This window comes from Castor canadensis, chromosome 6 (assembly GCF_047511655.1).
Source record: "Castor canadensis chromosome 6, mCasCan1.hap1v2, whole genome shotgun sequence".
NCBI classification, from domain to species: domain Eukaryota; kingdom Metazoa; phylum Chordata; class Mammalia; order Rodentia; family Castoridae; genus Castor; species Castor canadensis.
In genome coordinates this window covers 39,880,610-39,906,956 of record NC_133391.1, presented here as the reverse complement: position 1 = coordinate 39,906,956, position 26,347 = coordinate 39,880,610, and the positions used below count along the sequence as shown (strand labels likewise).

Below are 26,347 nucleotides of genomic sequence, written 5' to 3'. Positions count from 1 at the left end.
TGAGTCAGTCCTGGGCCACCTGGCCCACTCATGTGACTGACTGGCCATGCCTGGGTCAGTGCTCAGAAACACAGTGATTGGCTACTTCTGGACCATGTGTCCATGCACTGAAGCAGGTTGGTGGGGTAGTCCTTTGAGACATATGATGTAGAGTAGGAGGGGTGGTCACCTGACGGTGTCAACAGGAGGAGGTAATGAATCCCAGGGTCCAAAACTTACAGAATTATACCGTGTGGTCCTAAGTCTGCTTCTTTGGCTTGGCTGGCTTTGGCTTATGTCCCCTGCACACAATCACTCCTGGGAATTTAGAATGGAATATTCATTAGGAAATAAGTAAAGCTGAGTACTGTGTTACACCGTAGCGGGGAAGTCTTAGGTTAGCTGTGGAACAAAACAGAACCTTCTAGTGAGGTTCTTGGCTATCACAGGGGCAGAAGCGAGCCCTCACTCTTTACCCCATTTCCATAACCTTCAGCCACTGCAGATAAGCAGCTAGCATGCACTGGGTGCTTACTAAGTGTCAGACACAGCTCTAAGCACATTATATGGATCTGTTTACTTCATCCTAATGAGAAGAAAATATTCCCAGGATCCCTTTACAGTAGAAATGAAGAAAACATTGACAAAAGAACAAACAAATGCAAGTGCATTTCCAAAACAAGTCTCTAAGTTCCCCCTTCTAATTAGATGATGCTCTAAGCTCTGCCTTTGTCCAAATTGCAATACCGCTGAGCTGGAAGGTACTTCACCATAATCGTCAGCAGTTTTTATTTTTTAAAGTTCACTGCATGCTGGATATTGTTCCAGGCATTTGATATTATTGGCTCACTTATTCCTCAGGTTAACCCTATGAGCTTGGAGTCACAGCTTGTCCCCATTTCTCAGATGATCTAGGGCCTTAGAAATCAAAACAATGCTCATCTTTGCTGTCTCTTTGCACAAGGCCATGAGTGAATGAACACAGAGCTAGGAATTAAACTTCCCCTAGGGCCATTTCATACAGCTTCTAGAACCTTCCTTCCTTCCTTCTTTTCTTCCTTCCTTCCTGCCTTCCTGCCTTCCTCCCTCTCTTCTTTCCTTCCTCTTTCTCTCCCTTCTTTCCTTCCCTTTCTGTCTCCTTCCCTCCCTTCATCTTTCCTTGTCTCCCTTCTTCTGGAAATCTCATGAATCAAAAGGACTCATTTGTTCCCTCTGGTTCCTTGGCAGCCAGCATGGAGGTAGAGGATGGAAGAGGGGACCCATCAGTTGCTTCTAGACTTGGGAAGCCTCAGCCTCACCACCCCACGGAGGCTCAAGGTTTGGCTCTTTGAACTGCCCTCTCTAGGAAACCATTAAGTCTGGGCATTGGCTTGGGACTGAGGGTTCTGACCCCAGGGTGAGGGGCAAACGCCCCCTCTGGACAAGTGGGTGAACTACCACGCCTTCGCCCTGCTCAACATCGGGTAGGGGTTGGGGGATGTGTACAGGTTCCTGCCCTAAGTTTGTGAGAGTTTCTGGAGGGTGGAAGGGACTCCTTTGAAAGCTGCTCCTCTTTGGGAGCCTGGCCCTAATTGAAGGGCATGTTCAGGTGACAAGTCCTAACCGGCCTGTGTCAGATCCCTGGGAAGAGAGACCAAGGATCCCAGGAGATTCCAGGGACCTTAAATGCCTCTCTTGAAATTCCCATTAGGAAACCAACCAAGAAGGAAGGCACCTCAATCCAGCATCCCTGCCTTCCAGCTTTTTCCCCACAAGTCTCCCTGATCTCTTCTAGCAGGCTCCCGATGAGTTGCTGGGCCACCTCTGGCCTGTAGAACTGCTCTCTTGAATTATTTATGTATTTGGGCAGTGCTGGGATTTGGATCAAGGCTTCAAGCTTGCTATGCAGGAGCACTCTATCACATGAGTCATACTTCCAGCTGTTTTTGCCCTGGTTATTTTGGAGACAGGGCCTTCCTTTTTGCCCAGGCCAGCCTGGGACTGTGATCTTCCTACTTACACCTGCTGTGTAGATGGGACCATATACATACACCACAATGCTGAGCTTGTTTGTTGAGACAGGGATCTTACTAACTTTTTTTGCCCAGGTTGGCCTAGAACCATGATCTTCCTAATCTCTGCCTCCAAAATAGCTGGGATTACACACGTGAACAACCATTCCTGGTCATGATTGAACATTTCTGACACCTTTGTCATAGTTTTCCTCTGTCGCCTACTTACTCTCAACAACTTACTTGCACTGATGAAAAAAAAGAGTTGTAATTATCAGGAAGATCCAATGCTAACACTTTTGTGAAGCTTCCTATACTTATTTCATCATCACAATAGTCCTAAAGCAGGTGCTAATATGACCCCATTTTCCAGATGAGGAAATCGAGGCCCAGAAACCTATATGATGGCCTGGGTCAGAAAGCCCAACAGCAGTGGAGATGTGCTTTGGATTCAAGAACTCTGGCCTCAGCAGCTGTGTGGGGCACTGCATGCTGCACAGTGCTGTCTTCCTGTTTGCTGAGCATTGCAATATCAGGCCTTTTGCCTGCTTTCAAGAGATACCACCTTGTAGTCTTGTGGTGTTGGGTCCTAGAGATCTGGAGAGAGAGGCTTAAGCTCACCTTCAGAGTGTTTAAAGGCAAAAATGAACTCTACCTAACTAGCCCTTCACCCTATTTGACTTCTAATAACCTTAAAGACATCAATCCTAGGGCAGTAGAGGAAGTAGTGGGGCTTCAGAACAGTTCCTGCCTCCTGTCTACCTTCCACATCTCATAAGCATCTTTCCAGTGATGTACTTTTAACTGGAAACAGGAGAATTCTAGGAAATGTAGTTCAACCCAGCCAAGGTGATACACTGTGGTCACAACTGTGTGCACAGAGCTGTAAAAACATGAATGAAGTAAGATCTATGGAACTAAAAGGAGAGAAAGACAAATGCCCAACTGTACTTAAGTGTTTTGAACACTTTTCTCTCGGTAATTGATGGCATAAATCCATTAAAAATTGATAAGGGGCTGGGGGGTGTAGCTCAAGTGGTAGAATGCTTGCCTAGCATGTGTGAGGCCCTGAGTTCAATCCCCAGTACTACCAAAAAACAAAAAAATCAATAAGGATATAGAAAATTGGAACCCTACAAAAACCTGACTTAATTGTCCTTTATAGAGCATCTATCTCCAAATTACAGAAAACACATGGGAACATTCACTAAGAGAGATTGGATGTGTTGATCAGCTTTCCCATTGCTTTTGGGCCTGTGGTGAGGCACTTCATGGTGGAGAGGGCATGGTGAGCCAAGCTGCTCACCTCATGGGAGCCTGGAAGCAAAAGAGAGAAACAGGAAGGGAGAGAGGTCCCATCCCCTTCCCAGGCACACCCCAGTGACCTAACTTCCTCCTATAGGCCCCACTGTTTCCCAGTAGTGCAAGCCTTCAACACATGAGCTTTTGAGAGACATTCAGGATCCAAACTATTGCATTTTGTCATAAAACAAATCTCAATAAACTTCAAAAGATTGAAGTCATGCAGTGTACTTTTTTTTTTTGGTAAAAATGAATTAAATTAGAAACCCATAACAGCAATTTATCTATAAAATCTCCAAATAATTGAAAATTAAACAGCTCTTTTCTTAATAACCCATGGGTCTGAGAAGAAAACACACAAGAAATTACAGAGCATTCAAAACCAGGTAATAGTGAGAACAGAACACATCAAAATTTGTGGGATGTAGCTAGTGGGCAATTTATAGCTTTAAATGCTTATATTAGGAAAAACAAGGAAAAAGGTGTAAAATCAATGATCAAAGTTACCACCTTACAAAATAGAGAAAGAAGAACAAATAAAACTCAAATAAGCCAAAGAAAGAAAATAATAAAAATGAGAGCAGAAGCCAATGAAATAGGAATCAGACAATAGAGAAAAACAACAGAGCCAAAGGTTAGTTTTTAAAATTTTAATTATTCTAGATTAATTGTATAAAATGATGGGTTTCATCACAACTCTTTCATTCATGCACTTGATGTACTTTGATCATATTTACTGCCCCATTACCTTCATTGTACTACCCCTCCCCCATTCCCTTCTTCTTCCCAAATAATCCCCTTTCTGCTTTCTTGTCTTTTTTTAAAACTAGATTTTGCATATGAAAAAAAATATGATATTTATTTTTTTAGACTGGCTTATTTTGCTTAACATAATTGTCTCCAGTTTCATCCACGCCCTTATAAATGGCATGATTTCATTCTCCTTTCATGGTGGAAGAATACGCCATTGTGTATATAGGCCACATTTTCTTTATCCATTCATCCGTTGATGGGCACCTTTGCTGATTCCATAGCTTGGCTATTGTGGACCGTGCTGCAATGAACATGGGTGTGCAGGTGCCTTTGCTGTATGCTGACTTTGATTCCTTTGGCATATGTCCAGGAGTGGTATGGTTAAATTGTATAGTAGTTATATTTTTAGTTTTTTGAGAAACCTCTCTACTGATTTCCATAGTGGCTGTGTCCTCTGTGTCCTCACGTCCTCATCAGTGTTTTGTTTTGTTGGTATTGGGGATTGAACTCCAAGCTTTGTGCTAGGCAAGCACTGTACCATTTGAGCCATCTTCCCCGTCCTTTTTGCTATTAGATAGGGTCTAGTGCTAAGTTTGCCCTGGCTGACCTCAGACCACCATCCTCCTACCTCTGCCTCTCAGCTAGCTGAAACCATAGGTACACGGCACCATGGCCGCCTTGTTTTTTGATGATAGCCATTTTGATTGGATGATATGGAATATCAGTGTCATTTTGACTTGCATTCTCTTGATGGCTAAGGATCCTGAATATGCTGTCATGTATTTATTGACTTGAATACTTCTTTTGAGAAGTCTCTGTTCCATTCATCTGTCCATTTATTGATCGGATTGTTTGTTCTTTTGGCATTTTTGGAATTCTTTATATATCCTGGATATTAATCCCCTGTCAGATGAACAGTTGGCAAAGAATTTCTCCCATTCTGTAGGCCATGTCTTCACTCTGGTACTTGTTGCCTTGGCTGTGCAGAAGTCATTTTTAATTTGATGAAGCCTCATTTGTCAATTCTTGGTATTACTTCCTGAGCTATTAGAGTATCACTCAGAACTTCATTGCCTTCTCCTGTATCTTTTTCTTAATTAGGTATTTTTTATCGAAATAAAGTGTTTTGCTAAACAGCAAAACATCTTTAACTACCCCATCACTGTTTTTATTATTTTTCATTTCATCTTGCCCATATCTGTTTTTTTCTCTCCTTTAATTTTATAATTTTTACATTTACTCAAAAGTGTGTACATTTTTTGTGCCTTCCCTCCCTTCTAGGTAGAACCTGTTCTGTCCTCTTCTCCAATTTTGTTGAAGAGAAAACATAAGAGATAATAAGAAAGACATAGCATTTTTGCTAGTTTGACATAAAGATGGGTATACACAGAGATTCCTAGTATTGCTTCCATGCACATGTGTATTGCAACCTGAATTGGTTCATCTCTGCCAGACGTCTTCATACTTCCTGGTCACCTTCCCATAGTGGCCTCTGCCAGTTTAAAATTACTTTATTCACTCCTACAGTGAGCACATCAACCACATTCAAGTTCTAGGTTTCCTTCCCTTTCTCTATTTCCACTGTGCGTGATCTCCCCTTAGTGTGTGACCCATGTCCAATAATATTATTGCATGTGTTTTGGGTCTGTAATCCGCATATGAAGGAGAACATGTGATTTTTGGCCTTCTGAGCCTGGCTAACTTCACTTAAGATGATGTTCTCCAGTTCCACCCATTTACTTGCGAATGACAAAATTTCATTCTTCTTTGTGGCTAAATAAAATTCCATTGTGTATAGATACCACATTTTCTTAATCCACTCATCAGTAGTGGGGCATCTTGGCTGTTTCCATAACTTGGCTATTGTGAATAGTGCCGCAATAAACATGGGTGTGCAGGTGCCTCTGGAGTAACCTGAGTCGCATTCTTTTGGGTATATCCCCAGGAGTGGGATTGCTGGATCAAATGGTAGATCAATGTTTAGCTTTTTAAGAAGCCTCCATATCATTTTCCAAAGTGACTGTACTAGCTTACATTCCCACCAGCACTGTCTGAGGATTCTTTTCCCCTCATCCTCACCAGCATTTGTTGTTGTTTGTGTTTTTGATGGTAGCTATTCTAACAGGGTGAGGTGGAATCTTAGTGTGTTTTGATTTGCATTTCCTTTATGGCCAGAGATGGTGAGCATTTTTTCATGTGTTTTTTGGCCATTTGAATTTCTTCTTTTGAGAAAGTTCTGTTTAGTTCAGTTGCCCATTTCTTTATTGGTTCATTGATTTTGGGAGAGTTTTGTTTTTTTAGCTCCCTGTATATTCTGGTTATTGGTCCTTTGTCTGATGTATAGCAAGCGAATATTTTCTCCTACTCTGTGGGTGGTCTCTTCAACTTAGAGACCATTTCTTTTTTTGTGCAGAAGCTTTTTAATTTCATGTAGTCCCATTTGTCCATCCTTTCTCTTAGTTGCTGAGCTGCTGGGGTTCTATTGAGGAAGTCCTTGCCTATACCTATTGCTTCCAGAGTATTCCCTGCTCTTTCCTATACTAACTTCAGAGTTTTGGGTCTGATATTAAAGTCCTTAATCCACTTTAATACTAGTACAGGGTGACACGCATGGATCTAGTTTCAGTTTTTTGCAGGCAGATAACCACTTTTCCCAGCACCATTTGTTGAAGAGGCTGTCTTTTCTCCACGTTTTTGGCATCTTTGTCAAAGATAAGGCAGGCATAGCTGTTGTGGATTCATAGCTGGGTCGTCTATTCTGTTCCACTGGTCTTCACATCTGTTTTTGTGCCAGTACCATGCTGTTTCTATTGTTATTGCTTTGTAATATAGTTTGAAGTCAGGTATTGTGATACCTCCAGCATTGTTCTTTTGACTGAGTATTGCCTTGGCTATTTGCTGTCTTTTGTGTTTCCAAATGAACTTTAGGGTAGATTTTTCAATCTCTGTGATGAATGTCATTGGGATTTTGATGGGAATTGTATTGAACATGTAGATTGCTTTTGGTAGTACAGCCATTTTTACTATGTTGATTCTACCAGTCCACGAGCATGGGAGATCTTTCTATCTTCTGTAGTCTTCGTCAGTCTCTTTCTTCAGTGGTTTGTAGTTCTCCTTGTAGAGGTCATTAACATCTTTTGTTAAGTTTACTCCAAGGTATTTGATTTTTTTTTTGAGGCTATTGTAAATGGAATTGTTTCCATATATTCTTTCTCAGTTTATTCATTTTTGGTGTATAGAAAAGCTAATGATTTTTGTAAGTTGATCTTGTATCCTGCTACATTGCTGAAGTTGTTGATATGTTGTTGGATTTGGTTTGCCATTATTTTATTGAGGATTTTTGCATTGATGTTCATTAAGGAGATTGGCCTGCAGTTCTCCTTTTTGGATGCGTGCTTGGCCAAGATCTTAAAGTGTTTCCTCTATGTTTTCCTCTTGCAGTTTCAAAGTTTCTGGTCTTAAATTAATGTCTTTGATCCATTTTGAATTGATTTTTGTACAGGGGGAGAGATAGGGATCTAGTTTCAGTCTTCTACATATGGATATTCAGTTTTCCAAGCACCATTTGTTAAAGAGGCTGTCATCTCTCCAACATATGTTTTTTGCACCTTTGCTGAGAATCAGATGAGTGTAGCTGTGTGAGTTTATTTCTGGATCTTCTGTTCCATTGATCTGCGTGTCTGTTTTTGTGCCACTACCCATGCTGTTTTTGTTACTATGACTCTGTAGTATAATTTGAAGTCAGGTATGGTGATGTCTCCAGCATTTGCTCAGACTTGCTTTGGCTATTCAGGCTCTTTTGTGCTTCTACACAAATCTATAGGATTTTTTTGTTTTTTTAGCTCTGTGTAGAATGACATTGGATTTTGGTGGGATTGCATTGAATCTGTAGATTGCTTTTGCTAATAAGGCCATTTTCACAATATTAATTCTGTTGATCCATGAACATGGAGGTCTTTCCATGTTCTAGTGTCTTCTTCTGTTTCTTTCATTGGTGTTCTATAGTGTTCGTTGGAGAGGTTTTCACCTCCTTTGTTAGGTTTATGTCTAGGTATTTTGTTTATATTTATTTATTTATTGTGAGGCTGTTGTGAATTCTTTTCCTGATTTCTTTCTCAACCTGTTTATTATTGGAATCTAGAAAAGCTACTGATTTTTGAATGTCGATTTTGTAACCTGCTAATTTGCTGCAAGTATTTATCAAGTCTAAGAGTTTTCTGGTGAGTCTTTCAGGGTATTTTAAATAGGGAATCATATTACTTCCAAATAGGGATAACTTGACTTCTTCCCTTTCTCTGTGTGTCTTTTCTTTCTTTCTTCTGCCTTGTTGCTCAGGCTAGGTATTTAGGTGTGATACTGAATAAGAGTGGGGAGCACGGACACACTTGTGGAGGAAATGCTTTCAAGTCTTCACCATTCAGCGTGATGCTAGTTATGGGTTTGTCATATATAACCCCAAAATTAGTTTTTAAAAAGACTAATTAAATTGATAACACTTATCTATTGTGATCAGGAAAAACAAACAAGCAAACAAACATCATATTCTTAACAAAAAGAAATAAAACAAAATTGAGTAAACACAAATTATAACATCGTAAATAAAGGCAAGAACATCCTTACGGATTTTGCAGGCATTTGGCAATAACAAGAGAATATTATGTCAATTATATTCCCCCAAATTTGACAGCTTAGATGAAATTGGTAAGTTTATTAGAAAAGTACCTTGTCAGAACTGATATAAAATACATAGAAACTCAAATTAAAAATATTGAAGTCATAATTTAAAACCTGCACCAACACCTCCAGGACTGTATGGTTTTACTGGTGAAAAATATCAATTATTTAATGACAAAAAATACCAGTATCACACAAACTTTGGCAGAATGTATGAAGGAGGACTCTTCTTGACTTAGGAAATGAGCCCTGCATAATTTTATTACTTGAGAGGGTAAGAGGAAATCACAGACCAATGCCCCTCCGAAATGTAGATACCAATAAAATATGAGTTAATAAACCCCCACAATACTTAAAAAGGGTAATACATCATGATAAAGCATGGTTTAACATTCAAAACTAGTATTACAGGCTGGGCATGGTGGCCCACTCCTGTAATCCCAACACTAGGTAGGCTGAGGAAGGAGGATCATAAGTTTGAGGCCAGCCTGAGTTACATAGGGAGACCCTGTCTCAAAGAAACAACAACAATAACAAAAATGCTCCAAAACAATCTGTGGAGTTCAACACATTAACAGAATAAAAGAGAAAACTCGTATCTATCTCAATAAATGTAGGAAAAGCATTGGTATTTAAAAGAATTAAATACCAATTCATGGTGAAAGCTTCAGCCCATTAAAAACAGAAGGGAACTTCTCCAGTCTGATAAAAGACATTTCTGGAAAGCCTACAGCTACAATTACACTTAATGGTGACATGAGGTACAGCGGAACAAAGGAAGGACGTCTGTCCTCAGCAATTCTGTTCAGCACATTGCTGGCAAGAGAAAAGAACAAAAATGGAAGGCATACAGACAAGAAAAAAGAAGTCAAACTGTCTTTATCCATGAGTGACATTTCTACACAGAAAAATAAGGGAATCTATAAACCAAATCCCCACTAGAATTAATGTTGAAGTAAGCAAGGTAGCAAGATACAAGGTCAGTGTATTTACTAACCCACTGGAAAAGGATATAGGTAATATTTTGGCTGTACTGAGGTTTGAACTCAAAGCCTCATGCTTGCTAGGCAGGAACTCTACCTCTTGAGCCACTCTGCCAGCCCAGTTTTTGTGTTGGATATTTTTGAGATAGGGTCTCAAGAACTATTTCCCCGGGCTGGCTTCGAACTGCAATCCTCCTGATCTGTCTCCTGAGTAGCTAGGATTACAGGCGTGAGCCACTGGTGCCAGCTGGAAGAGGATATTTTAAAAATGCCATACACATTACCATAACATTCAAGAATAAACGTAAGGAAGGAAAAGCAAGCTCTTTCTACTGAAATCTACAACACATTCTGGAGAGAAATTAAAGACCTAACTAAAACAGAGAACCGAACTGTGTCATGCTCTTGGCTCGTAAAACTCAACTTTGTCGAGACATCAGTTTTCCCCCAATTTGTCTACAGATTCAGTGCAATTCCAATCAACACAAGGATTTTCTCTATATGAATAAATAAGCTGGTCCCTAAAATTTATATGGAAGTACAAAAGAACTAGGAAAAAAATGAAACATCCTTGTAACATAAGAACAAAGTTGAAAGACTACTTGCTTTCCAAGTGACCACGAAGCTACAGTGGTCGTGCTGGGTGCTGGTGGCTCACGCCTGTAATCCTAGCTACTCAGGAGGATCATGGTTGGAAGTGGTAAGTAGCTCGTGAGATCCTATCTCAAAAAAATCCTTCACAAATAAAAAAAGACTGGTGGAGTGGCTAAAGGTGTAGGCCCTGAGTTCAAACCCCAGTACCACAAAAAAAGAAAAAAAAAAAAAGCTACAGTTGTTCATCAGGGTGGGATTGACAAGTCAATGGGAGAGATGAGGTCCCATGCATCAAGTCAGTTGATTTGGACAAAGTTGGCAGGACAGTGACCATTTAGCAAATAGTGCTTGAGCTATTTATTTGTCAAACTTAAAATGAGCTTATATACCTAACTTGATATGAATCAAAGACCTGAAGGTAAAGGCTGCAACTATAAAACTCCTGAAAAAAACACAGGCGACTCTTTGTGACCCTGGGGTAGATTCAACAGGTTACAAAAAACACTAACCATAAAAGAGAAAAAAATGAAGAATTGATCTTTGTCAAAATTAAAAACTGTGATTTGAAAGATATCAGTAAGAAAACAGAAAGGCAAACCTAAGAATGGGAGAAAATATTCAAAATATTTTGTATGTCTGGCAAGAAAAGAATTGTTCTGAGAATGTGTCAACTCTTACAGTGCAGAAAGGGCAAGACAAAAACTTGAGGAAAAATGACAAAGGACTCAAACAGACATCACACACACACAATTCATAGGAGTAGCCACCAGCACACTGTAAACGTGATGACATAAACAGTCACAAGAAAATGCAATTGAAAGTACAGGGTCCCAGTTCATGTCTACCGAACGCCACCGTCAGAAGGACTGATGGGGCGTTGCTGGGATGTGCTGCAATTTGAACTCTCAGATGTAGCTGTGGGAGCATCGCACTGTGCCACTATGCTCTCACATGGAAAAGCCCTCGGCAGTTTCTTATAAAGCTAAGCGTGCTGTCACCTTAATTCCCACAGCATTCAACTCTAGGTGTTTTTCCAAGGGAAATGGAGACATACATCCTCCAAGATACTTGTTCAAGAATAATAGCAGCTTTATTCATAATAGCACAAAATTGGTCCAAATATCCACCAAGAAGGGAATGCGTAAATACATGTGGCGTGTTCATACCATGAGTCCTATTCAGCAAGAACCCCAGACTCCAGACACAGGCGACAGAATGAATGAGTGTCAAGCACTTAGGCGCAGCAGAACGAAGTATACAGACCATATTCAATTTGCACGAAGGTCTAGAACAGGCAGGAAGGAGCTTTGGTGACAGAAATAATCAGGTTACTGGTTGTGTGGGTTGGGGGTGGGAGCTGACAGCAGGGGGCCATGGAGGAATAGCTGTGTGTCCAGGCTGTGGTAGGTACAAGAGTGTGTGTTTTGTCAAATCCCTTACACTGGACTATATGCAGCCACACATGGCAAAATGATGTTTCAGTGAACGATGGATCACATACGTGGTAGTGGTCCCATAAGATTGTATCACCCAGTGACGCCATCGCCTTCTTAGTTTGCGTGATGTTCACGCAATGCTGAAATCACCTAACGGCGCATTGCTCAGAGTGCATCCGGCACTAAGATCATGACTGCACTTGAAATCTGTGCTTTTATTGCATGCAAATTACACTTCAATAAACTTGATTTCTTAACAAAAATCATCACAATGCCCTTCTTTGTTCAATGGCCAGAGACCCCTGCCTCACCACCACACACAACTGACCACATTTTCACTGGACTGAAAAAAACGTCCATAGGTTACCTGACTCCTCTCTTGTTATAGCACTTAATTCTGGATAGAGGAACATGCTTTCTATTCTTCAAAGCAAACAAGCAATCAAAATGAAAAAGCAAAAACAAAAAACCATGTATAAAATCCTTCTTTGAGCTGGGCACCGGGCTCACGCCTGTAATCCTAGCTACTCAGGAGGCAGAGATCAGGTGGATCGCGGTTCAAAGCCAGCTGGGGCAAATAGTTTGTGAGACCTTATCTCGGAGAAACCCTTCACCAAAAAAGGACTGGTGAAGTGGCTCACGGTGTAGGCCCTGAGTTCAAATCCCAGTACTGAAAAAAAATACCTCCTCTGATAACATGCTCTAGATAATTCTTTCACATCTAACTTAAATCTCTTGCTCTGTTTTGTACTGATCTTTCCTTCTGCTCTTTGGTAAATCAGGGCATTGAAACTCTCCAGGGCTGGACGTGAATTTCTCTTCTGATGGTACGATGCTATCTTTTTGGGCACTTTGCAAGCACAGGTGGTTTGGAACAGCTTGCAGTGCAGTTGTTCTGTGGTGTTCTCTGTGGTCCTGGCCAGTGACATCTTTGCAGTTCTTGAAGAATTTGCTGGATGGTGGTCCACTTGAGTTCTCGTGGGTGCCTCGAGCACACTGACCGCCTCTCCTTTTCTTCCTCCACAGGAAATGCTGAAGGATGAGGTGCGGACGCTCACATACCGGAACTCCATGTACCACAACAAGCACGTGTTCAAGGACAAAGTGGTGCTGGATGTTGGGAGTGGGACTGGCATCCTGTCCATGTTTGCTGCCAAAGCGGGTGCCAAGAAGGTGTTTGGGGTGAGCATGTGTGTCTGCCCTCACACTGGCCTCTGCAGAGCCAGCCCTGCCCTCCTCTGCCTTCTCTCGCCTTTCCTACAAGTACCCACCCTGGCTCATTTCACTCTCTCTTATAAAACTTCTATTGTTAAATTTTGGGCAGTACTGGGGTTTGAATTCAGGACTTTGTGTTTGCTAGGCAGGTGCTCTACCACTTGAGCCATGTCTCCAGCCCTCCTCTCTCCTTGTCTCTTTTTTCTTTCCTTTCCTTTCCCTTTCTCTTCTTTTTTTTTTTTTTTTTTTTGCTGTGCTAGGGTTGAACCTAGAGTCTTATGCATGCTAGGCAAGTGCTCTATCTCTGAGCCTCACCCCAGCCTCTGGTCCATCTTTTTTCCTGGAGCCACACTTTTGAGGAAGAAGAAAAATTCATGTGCAGTGTAGCTGCAGACACGAGCTCAGTTTTGAAGCTCTGCTGTTCATTCACTAGATGTGTGACGTTGGCTCATTCCCTACTTGGTTTCTCCATCTATAAAATGGGCATAATAACAGCACCTTTCCCATAGAGAGACTGTAGGGGTCAGAAAGCAGAACACACTTGGAACACTGATGCCCTGTGTGCGTTATCATGGTTGATGTGAAGCCTCAGCAGAGGTCAGGACAGTGTCCTGTTTTCTTTTTTTTGTTCCTTTTAAAGGCAAATTGGTAGATTGAAATCCTGCTGCTTTGGTGGTCGCAGCTGTCCAGGCTGGAGGTGGAGGCTGACTTTCTGGGAGCCTCCAAGACTCCTGGTTGTCAGTAGGCAGTCCACAGAGAAAGAACTGGAAAGAAACTACGGGAAGAGGTCTGAGCTGCTGGCTGACGTTTGACAAGCAGTGAGGGCTGGAAAATGGGAATTAATTTTTGCCAAAATGAAAGCTAAGCCCAATTAGATTCTAGCTTGCATGAGAGCCAGCCCAGCAGGAGAGAACCCTCAACTCCCAGGCAAACTGAGCGGCTGTCAGTGGTCCTTGTTCTCTCTGAAGTTAGCTGGAGCACCCTGTAGCCTGCTCTGAGGAACCCCAGGCTCCTGGGCTGACTAGAGCCCTTGGCCACCCTTGCCCCAGAGACTTGCCCCAAGATTCCTGGCAGGGACAGCATTCCCCCCTGTGCCTCACTGGGAATGCACTAGACTGTGCCTTTATAGTCTCCTAGAAGCCAGGGGTGTCCTCAGGGTGCCTGGAGGTGCAACCTTGGCCAGGAGCAGCTGTGAGCACTCAGCCAGGCATGTGTGGGTGGGTGGCTCAGTGGAGCCCCAGGGAGAGTTCGGTGGTCATCAGTATTATCACTGTTACTGCGTGATCCCATCCTACCTCTAGGCTTCCTTCTGTAGGACTTCCTCACCAGGGTGGAGGCTTAGAGGCTTGGAGACTCAGAGGCTTAGGCAAGGCACTGACACAACTCATAGCAAGGTCATTGGCATCTGTGATCTCAAATGCTGATCCTCCCAGGATCAACCTGGCTAGGGGACGGGGATGAGCAGGGAAAGGCGGCATACTGTCCCTGGCTCGCAAGTCCCAGGGGCTCCAGCCAAGGAGCTGTCAGGGCTCCTGCTAGGCGCCTTCCAGCTGTGGTGACTTGGCATCTGTCCATCTCCTGCTCTGCTCTGCAACAGCTCTTTTATAAATGGCTCTGCCACATTTAGCCTTGTTCTTTCCCAATGGCTCGTTTCAGTTTCTCCTGTTCCAGAGCCCCCTTCCACCCACTGCTCCCCTCCAGTGAGGGAGATAGGATGGGGGGGGGGAGCAGGCCATTGCCAGGGATAGAAAATGGAGGTAGAAACAGAGAAGGAGACAGACATGAGGAGAGAGATGGAGAGACAGAAAGCTAGCAAGACCCAGAAAAAAGCTAGAGAAATAGGAAGGGGATCAAAACAAAAAGAAAAAAGGAAATGAAAGAAATGGCTGGGTGTGGTGGTTCATGCCTATAATCCCAGGTACTTGGGAGGCAGAGATCAGGAGGATCTCAGTTTGAGGACAACCCATGCAAAAAGTTAGCTAGATTACCCCCAACACACACACCTATCTCAACAAATAAACCAAGCATGGTGATGCATGCCTGTTTCCCAGCTGTGAGGGAGGCAGAGGTAGGAGGATGGCAGTCCAAGGCTGGCCCAGGACAAAAATGTGATCACTTACCTGAAAAATAACTAAAGCAAAAAGGGCTGGGGGCATGGTTCAAGTGGTAGAATGCCTGCCTAGCAAGTGTGAGGCCCTGAGTTCAAATTTCAGTATAACCACATAGAAAAAAGATGAAAGATTTGTTTGGGCTCACAGTTTTGGAGGTTTTAGACCATAGTTGATTGGTTCCATTGTTTTGGGCTTGTGGCAAGGAAGCATATCACGGTGGGAGCATACAGCAGAGGAAGGCTTCCCTTCATGGCTGGAAGTGAAAGAGAGGAAGAGGCGGGCCTGGGGTCCCACTATCTCCTTCAAGAGCATGCCTCCAATGGCAGGAAGACCTCCCATTTGTCCTCCCCACCTCTTCAGGGTCCAACCAGCTCCCAACAGTGCCACAGGCTAGCAACACATAGGCCTTTGTGGGACATTTATCCAAATCATAGCAAGGGTGGAGAACTAACGTGTGTGTGTGTGTGTGTGTGTGTGTGTGTGTGTGTGTGTGGTGGGGGGAGGATCTTAAGACCAGCCCTAAGGTCCTGACCTGGCATTTTCCAGATGGTCCCTGTGAAGGAATTTGCTCAGTTCACCCTGGGAGGCTTAGCAGGGGGAATGAGGAGGGAGGTGCACAGCAATTCTGGCCTGGCCCTGCCTCTCATGCCCTCCCCTGAGCTCAATGGCTGTGCTGCCTCCTCCTGCTTTCCTCTGATTAGGAGGGTGAGGCCTGGAGGCTCTTCCTGAATCGTCAGCACACAGATGGGCCCCTCCAGTGGGCCACAGCTGGATTTCATTCTCTTGGCAATGGCAGGTCAATTTAATGAGAGACACTGTCTTGAGAGGGAGCTGGGGCTTAGTTTTCAATCTACCACAAATTCATTGTGTGGCCATGGGCCAGCTACTCCACCCTCTCTGGGCCTCGATTTCTCCATCTGTTTAATTGGTTGTGTTAGACGGCTTTCTGTCACTGACAAAATCCCTGAGACAAACAATTTAAAAGAAGGCAAAGCTTATTTGTGCTCTATTTATTGGTTGGCTCTGTTGCTTTGGGCTTGTGGCAAGGCAGATCCTCATGGTGTGAACACATTGGGGAGCAATGCTGTTTACTTTGTGGGAGTCAGAAAACAAAGAGAGGAAGTGGAGGAGGAGCTGGGGTCCCAATATCCCCTTTAAGGCCATGCCCCCAGCGATCTAACTTCCTCCCACTGGGCCCCATCTCCTAAAGGTTCTACCACCTCCCATTACGGCCACAGGCCTTCAGCACATGGGCCTTTGGGGCAGAGTCAAGATCCCATTGGTAGCAGACATGCTGTAATTTTTGACATCTTGCTTTTTTGTTCTGTGCCCGTTCTAGATTGAATGCTCCAGTATTTCTGACTACTCAGAGAAGATCGTTAAGGCCAACCACTTGGACAACAGTAAGATGCACCTCTGAGTAATTTTCTGTGGGTGGTGGGGGAACACTGGCACAGACAATCATAAGAGAGGAGCATACAGAGCACTTGGCCTTGGGAGGCGGAACCCCTGCTGAGACCCCTGCTAGAGGACTGTGTCCCTGGGGTGCAGAGGTCCACTACTCACACTATGCCAGTCAGGTGACATTTGTCCCATTGCAGCTTTTAGCAAGCCCTGCCTGTGGCTGGACCCTCAGTTTCTACTCCCTCTGCTTGGCCCCTGCTGGAGGCAACCTGTTGAGTTCTGCAGGATTGCAGGAACTACTTCCTCTTCCACGATCCCCAGTCCTCCTCTCCCCATCACCCAGCAGGGGCTTCCTGCCAGACCCACTGCCCTCAGGCCCTGTTGATGATGGGTTGTCCTGGAAACTAGGTTGCTTTGGGGATTGGGACCTTCTTCAAGCTAGAGTCTGATCACAAAGACAGGTGCATCCCCTTCCCTTCCTCCACTCACTCCTTTCTTATGGATCTTGAACTCTCAGCCCCTTCTCTCTCCATCGTTAAGACAGGTTGCAGTCACCGGACCATGTGCTCAGTGCAGGCATTAAGGGATGCACTTGACATTATGGGATGTCATGCTGGGTGCTGGGGCTGCAGTGAGGCCAGGAGCTCAGTATGTAGTGAGGAGAGGAGCAGGTTGACCAGAAGTTGCAATATCACAGAGTGAGTTGGATCAGAGGCATGGCCGGCAGAGGCAGTGGTACTAAGGCAGCTGGAAGCAGTGGTCTGGAGAGGGTTAAGTCCAAAAGGCAGAGCTCCCAAGCAGAGTTCCAAGTGTGGACAGGGTGGTGCTGGGAGGGAAAGACACCCCAAGAGAAGTTTGGGTTGGGGAGGCTATCAGCAGGCCTGGGAGGCAGGGAGGCTGGAACAGGAGGCTAAGGCTGAAAGCAGGGCTCCCATTCTCTTGGTTATTCTAAGGGAGCTTGGGCTCCCACATGCAGGCTCTGCTGAGGTTCGGGCTCTGAGGAGTCAGTCTGCATTCTTGCCTGTACTGAGAGACCTTCTGTTCACTGGATAGAGCCTGTCCATGCTCCTGCTGTCCGCCAGAACTCTCTGCTCCCCTGCAGTGTCCCTGTAGCCCAGACGCCCTGTGGGTCTGGCCTGAGACACCAAGCACAATGGTGGCCTCAGCCCTGCCACCTGTCCTGTTTGCTGCTTGATCCACTTGCCATAGACTTCCCCAAAGGACAGGAACATTACTCATTCAACAAACTTCTGTGTATGCCACCCCCTGGGGCTAAAGTAAGAAACAAAATGCATGAAGTCCCTGACCTCATGGAGTTTACATCCAGTGGGGAGTGACTTAAGGATACTAAATAAAGCAGTGAACAGACAAAGAAAATACTAGATGGTGGTGATAAGTGCTCTTCTGACCACAGAAGTACGGTGTTAGGGTAGCAAGGGACCAGGTAGCTACATTAGGTTATAGATGCTAAGAGTTCACATTTAAGTTCAAATTTGAATAATACAAAGGAGTCAGGCTGACCAAGTGTCTTAGTCTGTTTTCCATTGATGTTAGAGAATCCCTGAAACTGGGTAATTGATAAAGGAAAGAAATTTGTTTGGGCCCACAGTTCTGGAGGTCAGGAAGTCCAAGCCTGGGCAGTTGTATATGGTGGAGGCTTTGTGCTGTGTCAACTCATGGTGGAACATTGGAGGTCAAGTGAGTATGTGCAGAGAGGCCATGTGGCAAGAGAGGATGCAAAAGAAGCAAGGAACCCAGCACCTGTACTCACAATAACCAACCCCTCCCTCAAGCAAAATGAGTCCATTCACAAAGGTTCAGCTCCCAGGACCCAGACCCCTCCCACCAGGGCCACCTGCCAACCCTGCTACAGCCACACTGAAACCACAGCACCAAGTTCAGAGAAAGAGAGCCCCAGTCAACAATTACAGCCAGTACAAAGGACTGCGGGCAGGACTGAGCTCGACATGCCCAGGCACAGGCAGATGGTCTGTGCTCAGAGCATGGTCAGCAAAGGAATCAGAGGCAGAGGCAGGGTCCAGGCCACCAGGAAAGCAACTGGGTCCAGATGGAGGCAGCTGGTGATGGGAAGCCCCTGGTTGTTTGTTTCTGTTTGCTGCGTGGAGAATAAGACAGTCACTGGCAGAGAGGAAGGGGAGGGGAGGGAGCCCAGAAGGGCTGCAACAGTCTTTGGAGGGAGGCAGGAGGCAGACTTGCTGGGGTGGCAAGGACTACAGGAATGGGCAGAGCTACCCAGTGGGCCAGGCCTTGGCTTTGTGTGGTTCTTCTTTGCCATGCTCTCTAGTCTGCATGGAGCAGAAGACTGCCTGAGCCAGGGCTTTGATGGGAAGACATGACACAGAGAGGGAGGAGCCAGAAATTGACAATGATCATTGATGATGCAATCAATATTACTAGGATTTTCATTTCTATCACGAACTACCCAAGACAAGGTGCTTACAAAAGGAAGAGACCTATTTAGCTTACAGTTTGTGGGGCTCAAAAGAGCATAGTGTAGGTTCTGTAATGAGGATCACTCCTTGTGTCACTTAATGGCAGCTAACAAATGGCAGGAGCACATGTCACATCTCTATCCAGGAAGCAGAGAGAGAGAGGATGGGAAGGGCCGGACTTTCTCCTGTTCTGACAGCCATCTTTCGAGAACTCTGGGGTCATATGGAAAATACTCAACTATCCCAGTGACCCGGCCCCACCTCTTGCAGGTTTCATTGCCTTCCAATAGCGTCACCCTGTGGATTGAGCCTTTAACAATTGGACCTCTGGGGAGACAACATTTTCAAACCATATCAGAAAATAAGCCGGGCAAGGAAGGAAATGAGGCAGTGATGGGAAGGTGGTAGGAGACAGGGGAAAGGGCTGGGCCCCCAATAGCTGTAGAGGTCATGAGTAATGCCCTCGACTTGAGCAAGGAAATATTGCTCAGATGCCCTTGACCTCTGGTTTGGTGACCATCATCTCTTGGCTCACTCAGCAGCGATAGGTCCCTTCTGTACTCCTCAGAGAAGTGCTTGACCTTGGCAGGGGCACGGAAGGGGAACCTCTCAATCTACCTCTTTAAGATGGAAGAAGAAAACCACTGATTCTTTCTGTGCAAGAGTAACATGGCTGGCCACCACAAGCCTCCATCCAGTGTCTTCTCCAGATCCCTGAAGTAGGGCAAGTGGTGTCCCTATTTAATAGGTGTGGAACTGAGGCCAGGAGAGGCATGTGACTGAGTGGGGACCAGAACTTGATCTTGGCTCTTGTTCCTGGCCCCTTTCCTAACATGCATCTGTGTGAATGTGGAAACCTTCAAGTGCTGAAATCCTGAGACCCTTGGTGTGGGGACGGGGCATAGACAGATGCAGAATCAGGGGTACTGACTCCCATCTCCCAGCCCCATGGGCTTTCCACAGAACCCCCAGACTGCTCCCTTGTTGAGTCTCCTTGTGTGGTAATTCCTGATCTCCAAGGGTCTTCCCAGTCCCCTTTCCTCTTCTTCTATCTCTCTGTGGCTCACCCCCAAATACCCTGGAAACCCGGATTTCCCTCCTGGCTCACAGAGGGCTGCTGCTGCTCTTCTTGCATTGCAACCATTCCTAGCAGAGTGGAGGGAAAGCTTGGGGTGGGGGGGCGTGGAGGGTAGCACCCACTGAGAAAGCCTCATTGTTATTCCCAGGGAGGTCTGTTTGGTCTGCAAGCCAGACCTCATTGGTTCTCTGTGGTTCTCTCCTTCAGGACCCTCCACCTCTCCTGCTTCCTGCTGTTGTCATTCCCTCTATCTTTATGTCTCTTCTCTTTCCCTTTTCTTCCTTTTTCTCATCCCTCTTTTAACCTTTGAAACAGAAAAGTGGGGAATAGAGCAGTGTTTTCTCTGGTCCACATGAGAGTAAGTTGTCAACATGACACCCCCTCATTCCTGAATACTGTCAGTGCCTATGTCCGCCCAACGAGGACATTTTTCTAGAGCCACAGTGCAGCCCTCCAAGTCAGAGGCTTGACGTGAGTACACCATCATACCTAAGTTCAGATTCTATCCACGTTTTTGCCAATTGTCACAATAGTATCATTTAGAACAAAATGGTTCTCTTCAGAATGACATGTTGCATCTAGCATTGTGACTGGTTCCCTTCCAGCTGGGCCAGTCAGACTTTCCTCTTCTTGCATCTCATGGGATGTTCCTCGGTTTGTTGATGAGTCTTCTTCCTGATAACACTGGTTCCCATCCTCCCCATGGATGTGACCTGCCAGGCTCCTCCATGGCAAAGTTGCTTTGTTCATCTCTGAAATTTGTAGGGCTTCCTAGGAGAGGTGCTTAAAACCATGCAAACATTTGATCCCTCATCAAATTTCTAACTGTCTGTCTATCTATCTATCTATCTATCTATCTATCTATCTATCTATCTATCATCTATATCTACCTATCCATCTGTTATCCATCTTTTTCTTTCATTTCACTGTAGACTCCTATTTTATTTAATGGGTTCTACCTGTTATCAGTATTACTTTTGATACTCAAATCATCCCTGATTGGGGCACTGGGAGCCCCTTTAAGCTGGCTTCTGTGTTCTTTTGAAATATCTGTTTCTCTTCTTTCCTTCTCTCTCTATCTCTCTTTCTTTCAGCAGTACTGGGGTTTGAACTCAGGGCCTCACGCTTGCTAGGCAGGTGCTTCACCACTTGAGCCCGACTCCAGCTCTGTGCCTGGTTCTCTTTTTTCTTGAACTTTCTTACTTTCTGGAGTCAGACATTCCAGGCTCATTTTGTGCTTTGGAATACCTGTGTTTTGGAATCGGCCAGTTCCCTGGCTTCACTGAGTGGACAATGCCATTTATAAACTAAGCCTGGGACGAGGGATATGTGTTGGTTTTGGGAGTCAACATCCCCAGGCTGTTTCACGGCTGAAGTGTGTGTGTGTGCCAGAACATTTTCACAACTCTCATTTCTACATCTGTCTGTAAATGTTGTCAAGAAGGAGCATGCATGGCACCTCCGCTTCTAACCCAATACCACAAGTTTACTCTAATTTTCTTCCTTTCCTTCTTCTGACACTCCCAGACTCTGGCTGGGGATGGTGGTGCATACCTGCAATGCCAGCTACTCTGGAGGCTGAGATTAGGAGCATCATAGCTCAAGTCCAGCTCAGTCAAGAAGTTCACAAGACCCAATCTCAACAAATAAGCCTGATGGTGCACACCTGTTATAATCCTAGCTACACAAGAAGTGTAAATAGGATTGTAGTGAGAGGCTGACCCTGGGCAAAAACTCAAGACCCTATCTGAAAAATAACTAAAGCAAAAACGTCTGGTGGGGTGGCTCAAGTAGCAGAGAGCCTGCTTAGAGAGCCTGACGCCCTGAATTCAAACCTCAGTACTGTCAAAAAAAAAAATTAAAAAGGAAAGCCAGACCCTCCTTATTTATGCATTGACTCCTTGCTTGTGACCTAAATTGCATGGTGCTACCTACTGCCACATGCAAATGCTCTGTCACCTTGTGCTGGACAGCTTCCCAAGTGGACTCCCAAGCCTCCTCCTCCTCCTGTACAGAGCCCCTCCTGGGCCCCTGGGCTCCACCATCCCACACCAGGACAATCCTTCCCAGGTATGCCATGTCACCCTGCTCAGGCTCTGGCACGGCGAGCTGGCTATCCCCTCCCCTCACTTTGGCATCCCTACCCCCCTTTCCCCATGGCAGTTTGAACATCAGGTTTTCAGCCCAGCGAGTGACTCTAGAATGGCATCATTTCCTGCTCTGGGTTTGCATGGCTCAGACTTGCTCCTGGGCTAGGGATGCAAAGGCCCCTGAAGACCAAACTATTGTCCCCAAGGGAACAGCCACTCCTGTGCTTTGTGTCTTTTCCTCCCCCTCACACACACTGTACCAAGGGCGAGGGAGCTGCAGGCTGGGGGCCTTTCAAAAGCCAACTCGTCTTTATTTCTCCCTTCGTGGAGGTTTCAACAAGTGGGTGGCAGGTGAGGCCACCACGGGCCCTGTCGGCCACAGCAGCTCCCTCAGCCTTGACATGTGTACTCGAAAGAGGATGGCTGGAGTGCCCACGCGCTTCCATGGTGACGCCTTTCAATGCTGCCACCCTGATTGTGTGAGCCCCAGGAGTGTGGGCGTGGAGATGTAAATAACGACACAAGATACCTGCGCCCCAGAATCGGGCCATCTCTCCCTTGCACCCCCATGCGGCTCCTGGGGGAGGACTCGTCCACATGTGGACACCCACCTGCAGGAAGCCACCTGCGCAGGCAGGCGGTCCTCACATGGCTCCCACAGTCACTCTTTGCCTAAGCGCTGACAACTGCCATTCCCTAGTGACGGGAAGCGGTGGGCTGCCGAGATGCCTGGCAAGGTCGCCTCGTTTGTGAAAGTTGACCTTGGAGTGTGGAGATTGATGGGGTTGTCATGATTCTAGAAACAAAAAATTGGAACCCATTTACTTCTCAGGAAATCAAAGGAAGAAAGGCACACCCCTTTCTCTGCTGTACTTGTGTTTGTCCTGAAGAATGCATGGCATGGGTGGAAGAGATCTGAGGGCAGCAGACCACAGCGACAATGACAGAGGGGCTTCTGCAACCTAGCAGTAGGAAGACTTGGTCACATAATTTTACTTTTTTTTTTTTTTTGTGGTACTGGGGTTTTGAACTCTGGTCCTTGTACATGCAAGGAGGTAGGTGCTCTAGCACTTGAGCCAGGCTTTTTTTTTTTTTTTCTCTTAGTTATTTTTCAGATAGTGTCCCTTGCTTTTTGGCTCTGAGGCTTGGACTGCAATGCTCCTACCTATGACTCCCATGTAGCTGGGATAACAGGCACGAGCTACCATGCCCATCTTCTTGGTTGAGATGAGGTCTTACTGACTTTTTGCCTGGGATGGCCTCAAACCTCAATCCTTCTGATCTTTGCCTCCCAAATAGCTGGGATTAGAGGCATGAGCCACCACGCCTGACCCATGTCATTTCACCTTTAAAAGCCTCTGCTCACCCACTCCTCTGAGGAGAAGATATGTGAATGAACATCTTGAAGGGTTGGCAGATTAGAGATGATGTAAAAAAAAGTGTCCAATACAAGGCCTCCCATGTAGTAGGAAGCCTTCAGATACTAGCTACTGGTTATTTCAGTTCTGATGTTCTCCTCTTTGGCAATCCTTACATGGTTGATGCTTGGTGCTGTGACAGGGACCAGCACAGGAACCTGGGGAGCTGGCCTTCCCTCCATGGAGGTGGAATCTGCCTCCTGTTGTCTTCCCAACCTTCTGTCTCCTTCCTTGGAGGCCACAGAGAGCAAGGAGCTCCACATCTCCAGAGTGTGCATCTGCCTCCTTCTGACTTCGCTCAGAAGAGCCTTGCTTGAGCCACTTTCCCCTTGGGCCGTGCGTGCTGCAGCATCTCACCCTCGGAGAGTCATGCTAAGACATAAGTACATGGGTGGACAGAGCATCAGGACACTGGGCTTGAACTCAGGGCCTTGAGTTTGCTAGGCATGTGCTCTACTACTGGAGCCATGACCCCAGCCCCCCGCCACTTTTTTTTTTAAGTTATTTTTGCCTGGGTTGGTCCAGCCCACAATCCTCCTATCTACACCTCTCACATAACTGGGACCATAGGTATGTACCACCACACCTGGCTTATTGCTTGAGATGAAGTCTCAATAACTTTTTGCCTGGGTTGGCCTCAAACTGCAATCTTCCTGTTCTCTGCCTCCTAGTACTGGAATTACTGATGTGAGCCACTGCACCTGGCTCCAGATGTTGTACTTTTAATGGTGCCGTTAACAGCTGGAAGACAACAGCCATCTGTGGTCTGTCCTCATGCTACTGCCAGCTCCGTTCTCCTCACCTGTACCTGGCTGGTGGATGTTTTGAATCCAAACCGAGTGCCCTAGTTTTAGATTGGCATTGTTAGATTTGCTCCTAAGTTACCCTCTCCCGGGTCACAGCTCCCAGCAGCAGGGTACTGTGTACACATTGGGAGGTGAGTGTGGAGGCTCTGCTCCACTGTTCATCAGCTTCTTGGAATACTGTCATGGGGCCAGTTGTGAACCTGCACAATAATTTGTCAAGCTTTTCCTTAGGATGCCATGGAGGTGAGGCTTGTCAACCTCCTCATTGGAGTCTCCACATGGGGCATTGCTGTGGAACCAGACTTCCTGGTTCATACCTAGCACCACCAGCCTTGGCTGGTGATCTTGGATAAGTTACTTTGTGTGTTTCAGTCTCTTCATCTGTGAAATGGAATAACAGTGGTTCATACCTCACAGTGTCACTGTAGGCGTGACATGGTCAACCTTGTGAAAAAGTGTAGCATTCTGGAACATCCTTATGGAACTCTGTCAATGGACTGTCAAATTTTCCGTAAATTCGTGCAAGGGAGGCCGTCACTTTGGTGGCTTGAAAAGAGTCATGGTGGATTATTTCCACCCAAGAAACCAGAAATTCTACAACTCCAGTGCGTGTTAAGTATCTATAGCACATCACGGTTGACACAACAGTGTCTGCTAGGCAGTAAGCAGCCACTGCTTGTTAGTTAGTGCTGTTATTATCATTTCATTGATTAACTTGATAAATAACCCTGTCTAAAGAAGGAATGAGATTAATCACACATGATTGTCTTTAATGACTGTATTGGTGGTTCCTGGCAATGGTCACTTCTTTTCCTAATTGCTGGTAAAACCCATTAGTACTCTTAGAAGTGAGCATCATTGATTCATCCCTTCAAGCATGGTTGTCCCCTATACCAGGCCCTGTGTCAGGTGGAGGGACTTAGCCACGTGACTAGGACAACAAAATCTTCACAGTCACGAAGCATCTGAGGTCATGGAGAGAACAGCCATGGGGACATTCAAAAAAATGAGATCACCACAAACTGTGGATGTGCTCTAAAGAACTGCGGTGGGGCAGTGGGGACCTTGGGGACCAGCTTTCCTGTGGGGCAGTCACAGAGGTGTGCTGGCAGCTGGCACTGCTTTTGCGAGTAGGCCACTCTTCTCAAACCTGCTGGAGTGACACCCTGTCCTTAGCCCAATATCAATCCTGGTGGAAAGATTTATACCATAGTCATTAGCAGATGCTATAAATTAGGACTGGCTCCCTCCCTCTCCTTCGTTTTCCTTCCCCACTCCCCTCTTTTCTTCCTGGAGCCATCTGTTAAACATTGACCAGTGCAGTACTGGTGAAGAGGGGACACTTTCCTGCAGAGACCTGGAAGATGAAGAGGCCAGCCATACTAAGGGCTGAGGAGAACGTCTTCACACAGAGGGATGGCGACCCTGTTGTCCCTCAGTGTTCATGGGGATTGGTTGGTTGCATGACATCTGAGGACACCAACATCTGAGGATGCTGAGGTCCCTTTGGCAGAGTTTCCATAACCTCCTGTGCACTTCTGTATGCATCACCTAATACAGCCCAGGTGACACGCAAATAGTTGCTACACTATTAGGTTAGGGAATGCTGACATGGGAAAATCTGTGCTCAATACAGACATGATTTGTTTTTCAAATACCTTCTTTGTCAGTTGGTTCAATCTGGGATGAGCACCTACAGCTATGGAGGGCCATCTGTGTGAATTCCCTTAGGTGGGCGACACTCTCCGTCTGTCCACTGTAAGCTTCCGTTCTAGTTAGCGAGTGAGACTGAGACCTAGGAAGCTCTGCCTTGTACACTCCATTGACTTCAACTGCTCAGTCCAGTACCTCCTCCTTCTTCATGACTCCTGCCCTGGGGACAGGGTCATGTGCCTGTAGCCATTGTGGTGGGCATTAGCCATGCTGGGTTCTCAGTGGTAGGTGATATGAAAATCACCTGGAATCCTGGTGTGACTTTGGGCATTGTTCCAACCAGCACCTCTGGGAGGAGAGAGGCCCGTGAAGTCTCCGACTAGAGAAGGGGTCTCCCCAAGCCAGCA

The 26,347-nt window shown here is 45.6% G+C and overlaps 1 protein-coding gene across 7 annotated transcripts in view; it reads left to right on the top strand.

The window, feature by feature from the left end:
* The window catches only part of Prmt8 (protein arginine methyltransferase 8), a 140,926-nt gene that overhangs the window by 86,289 nt on the left and 28,290 nt on the right, over positions 1-26,347 (top strand). For 5 of the 7 annotated variants that reach the window (XM_074076262.1, XM_074076260.1, XM_074076258.1 and 2 more), the window contains 2 exons: positions 12,739-12,894; positions 16,378-16,441. In XM_074076262.1, the coding sequence (XP_073932363.1) occupies positions 12,739-12,894; positions 16,378-16,441 (220 nt within the window). Of the gene's footprint in view, positions 1-1,206; positions 1,297-12,738; positions 12,895-16,377; positions 16,442-26,347 lie in introns of all 7 variants that reach the window. The other 2 variants (XM_074076263.1, XM_074076264.1) reach the window with 1 other exon arrangement.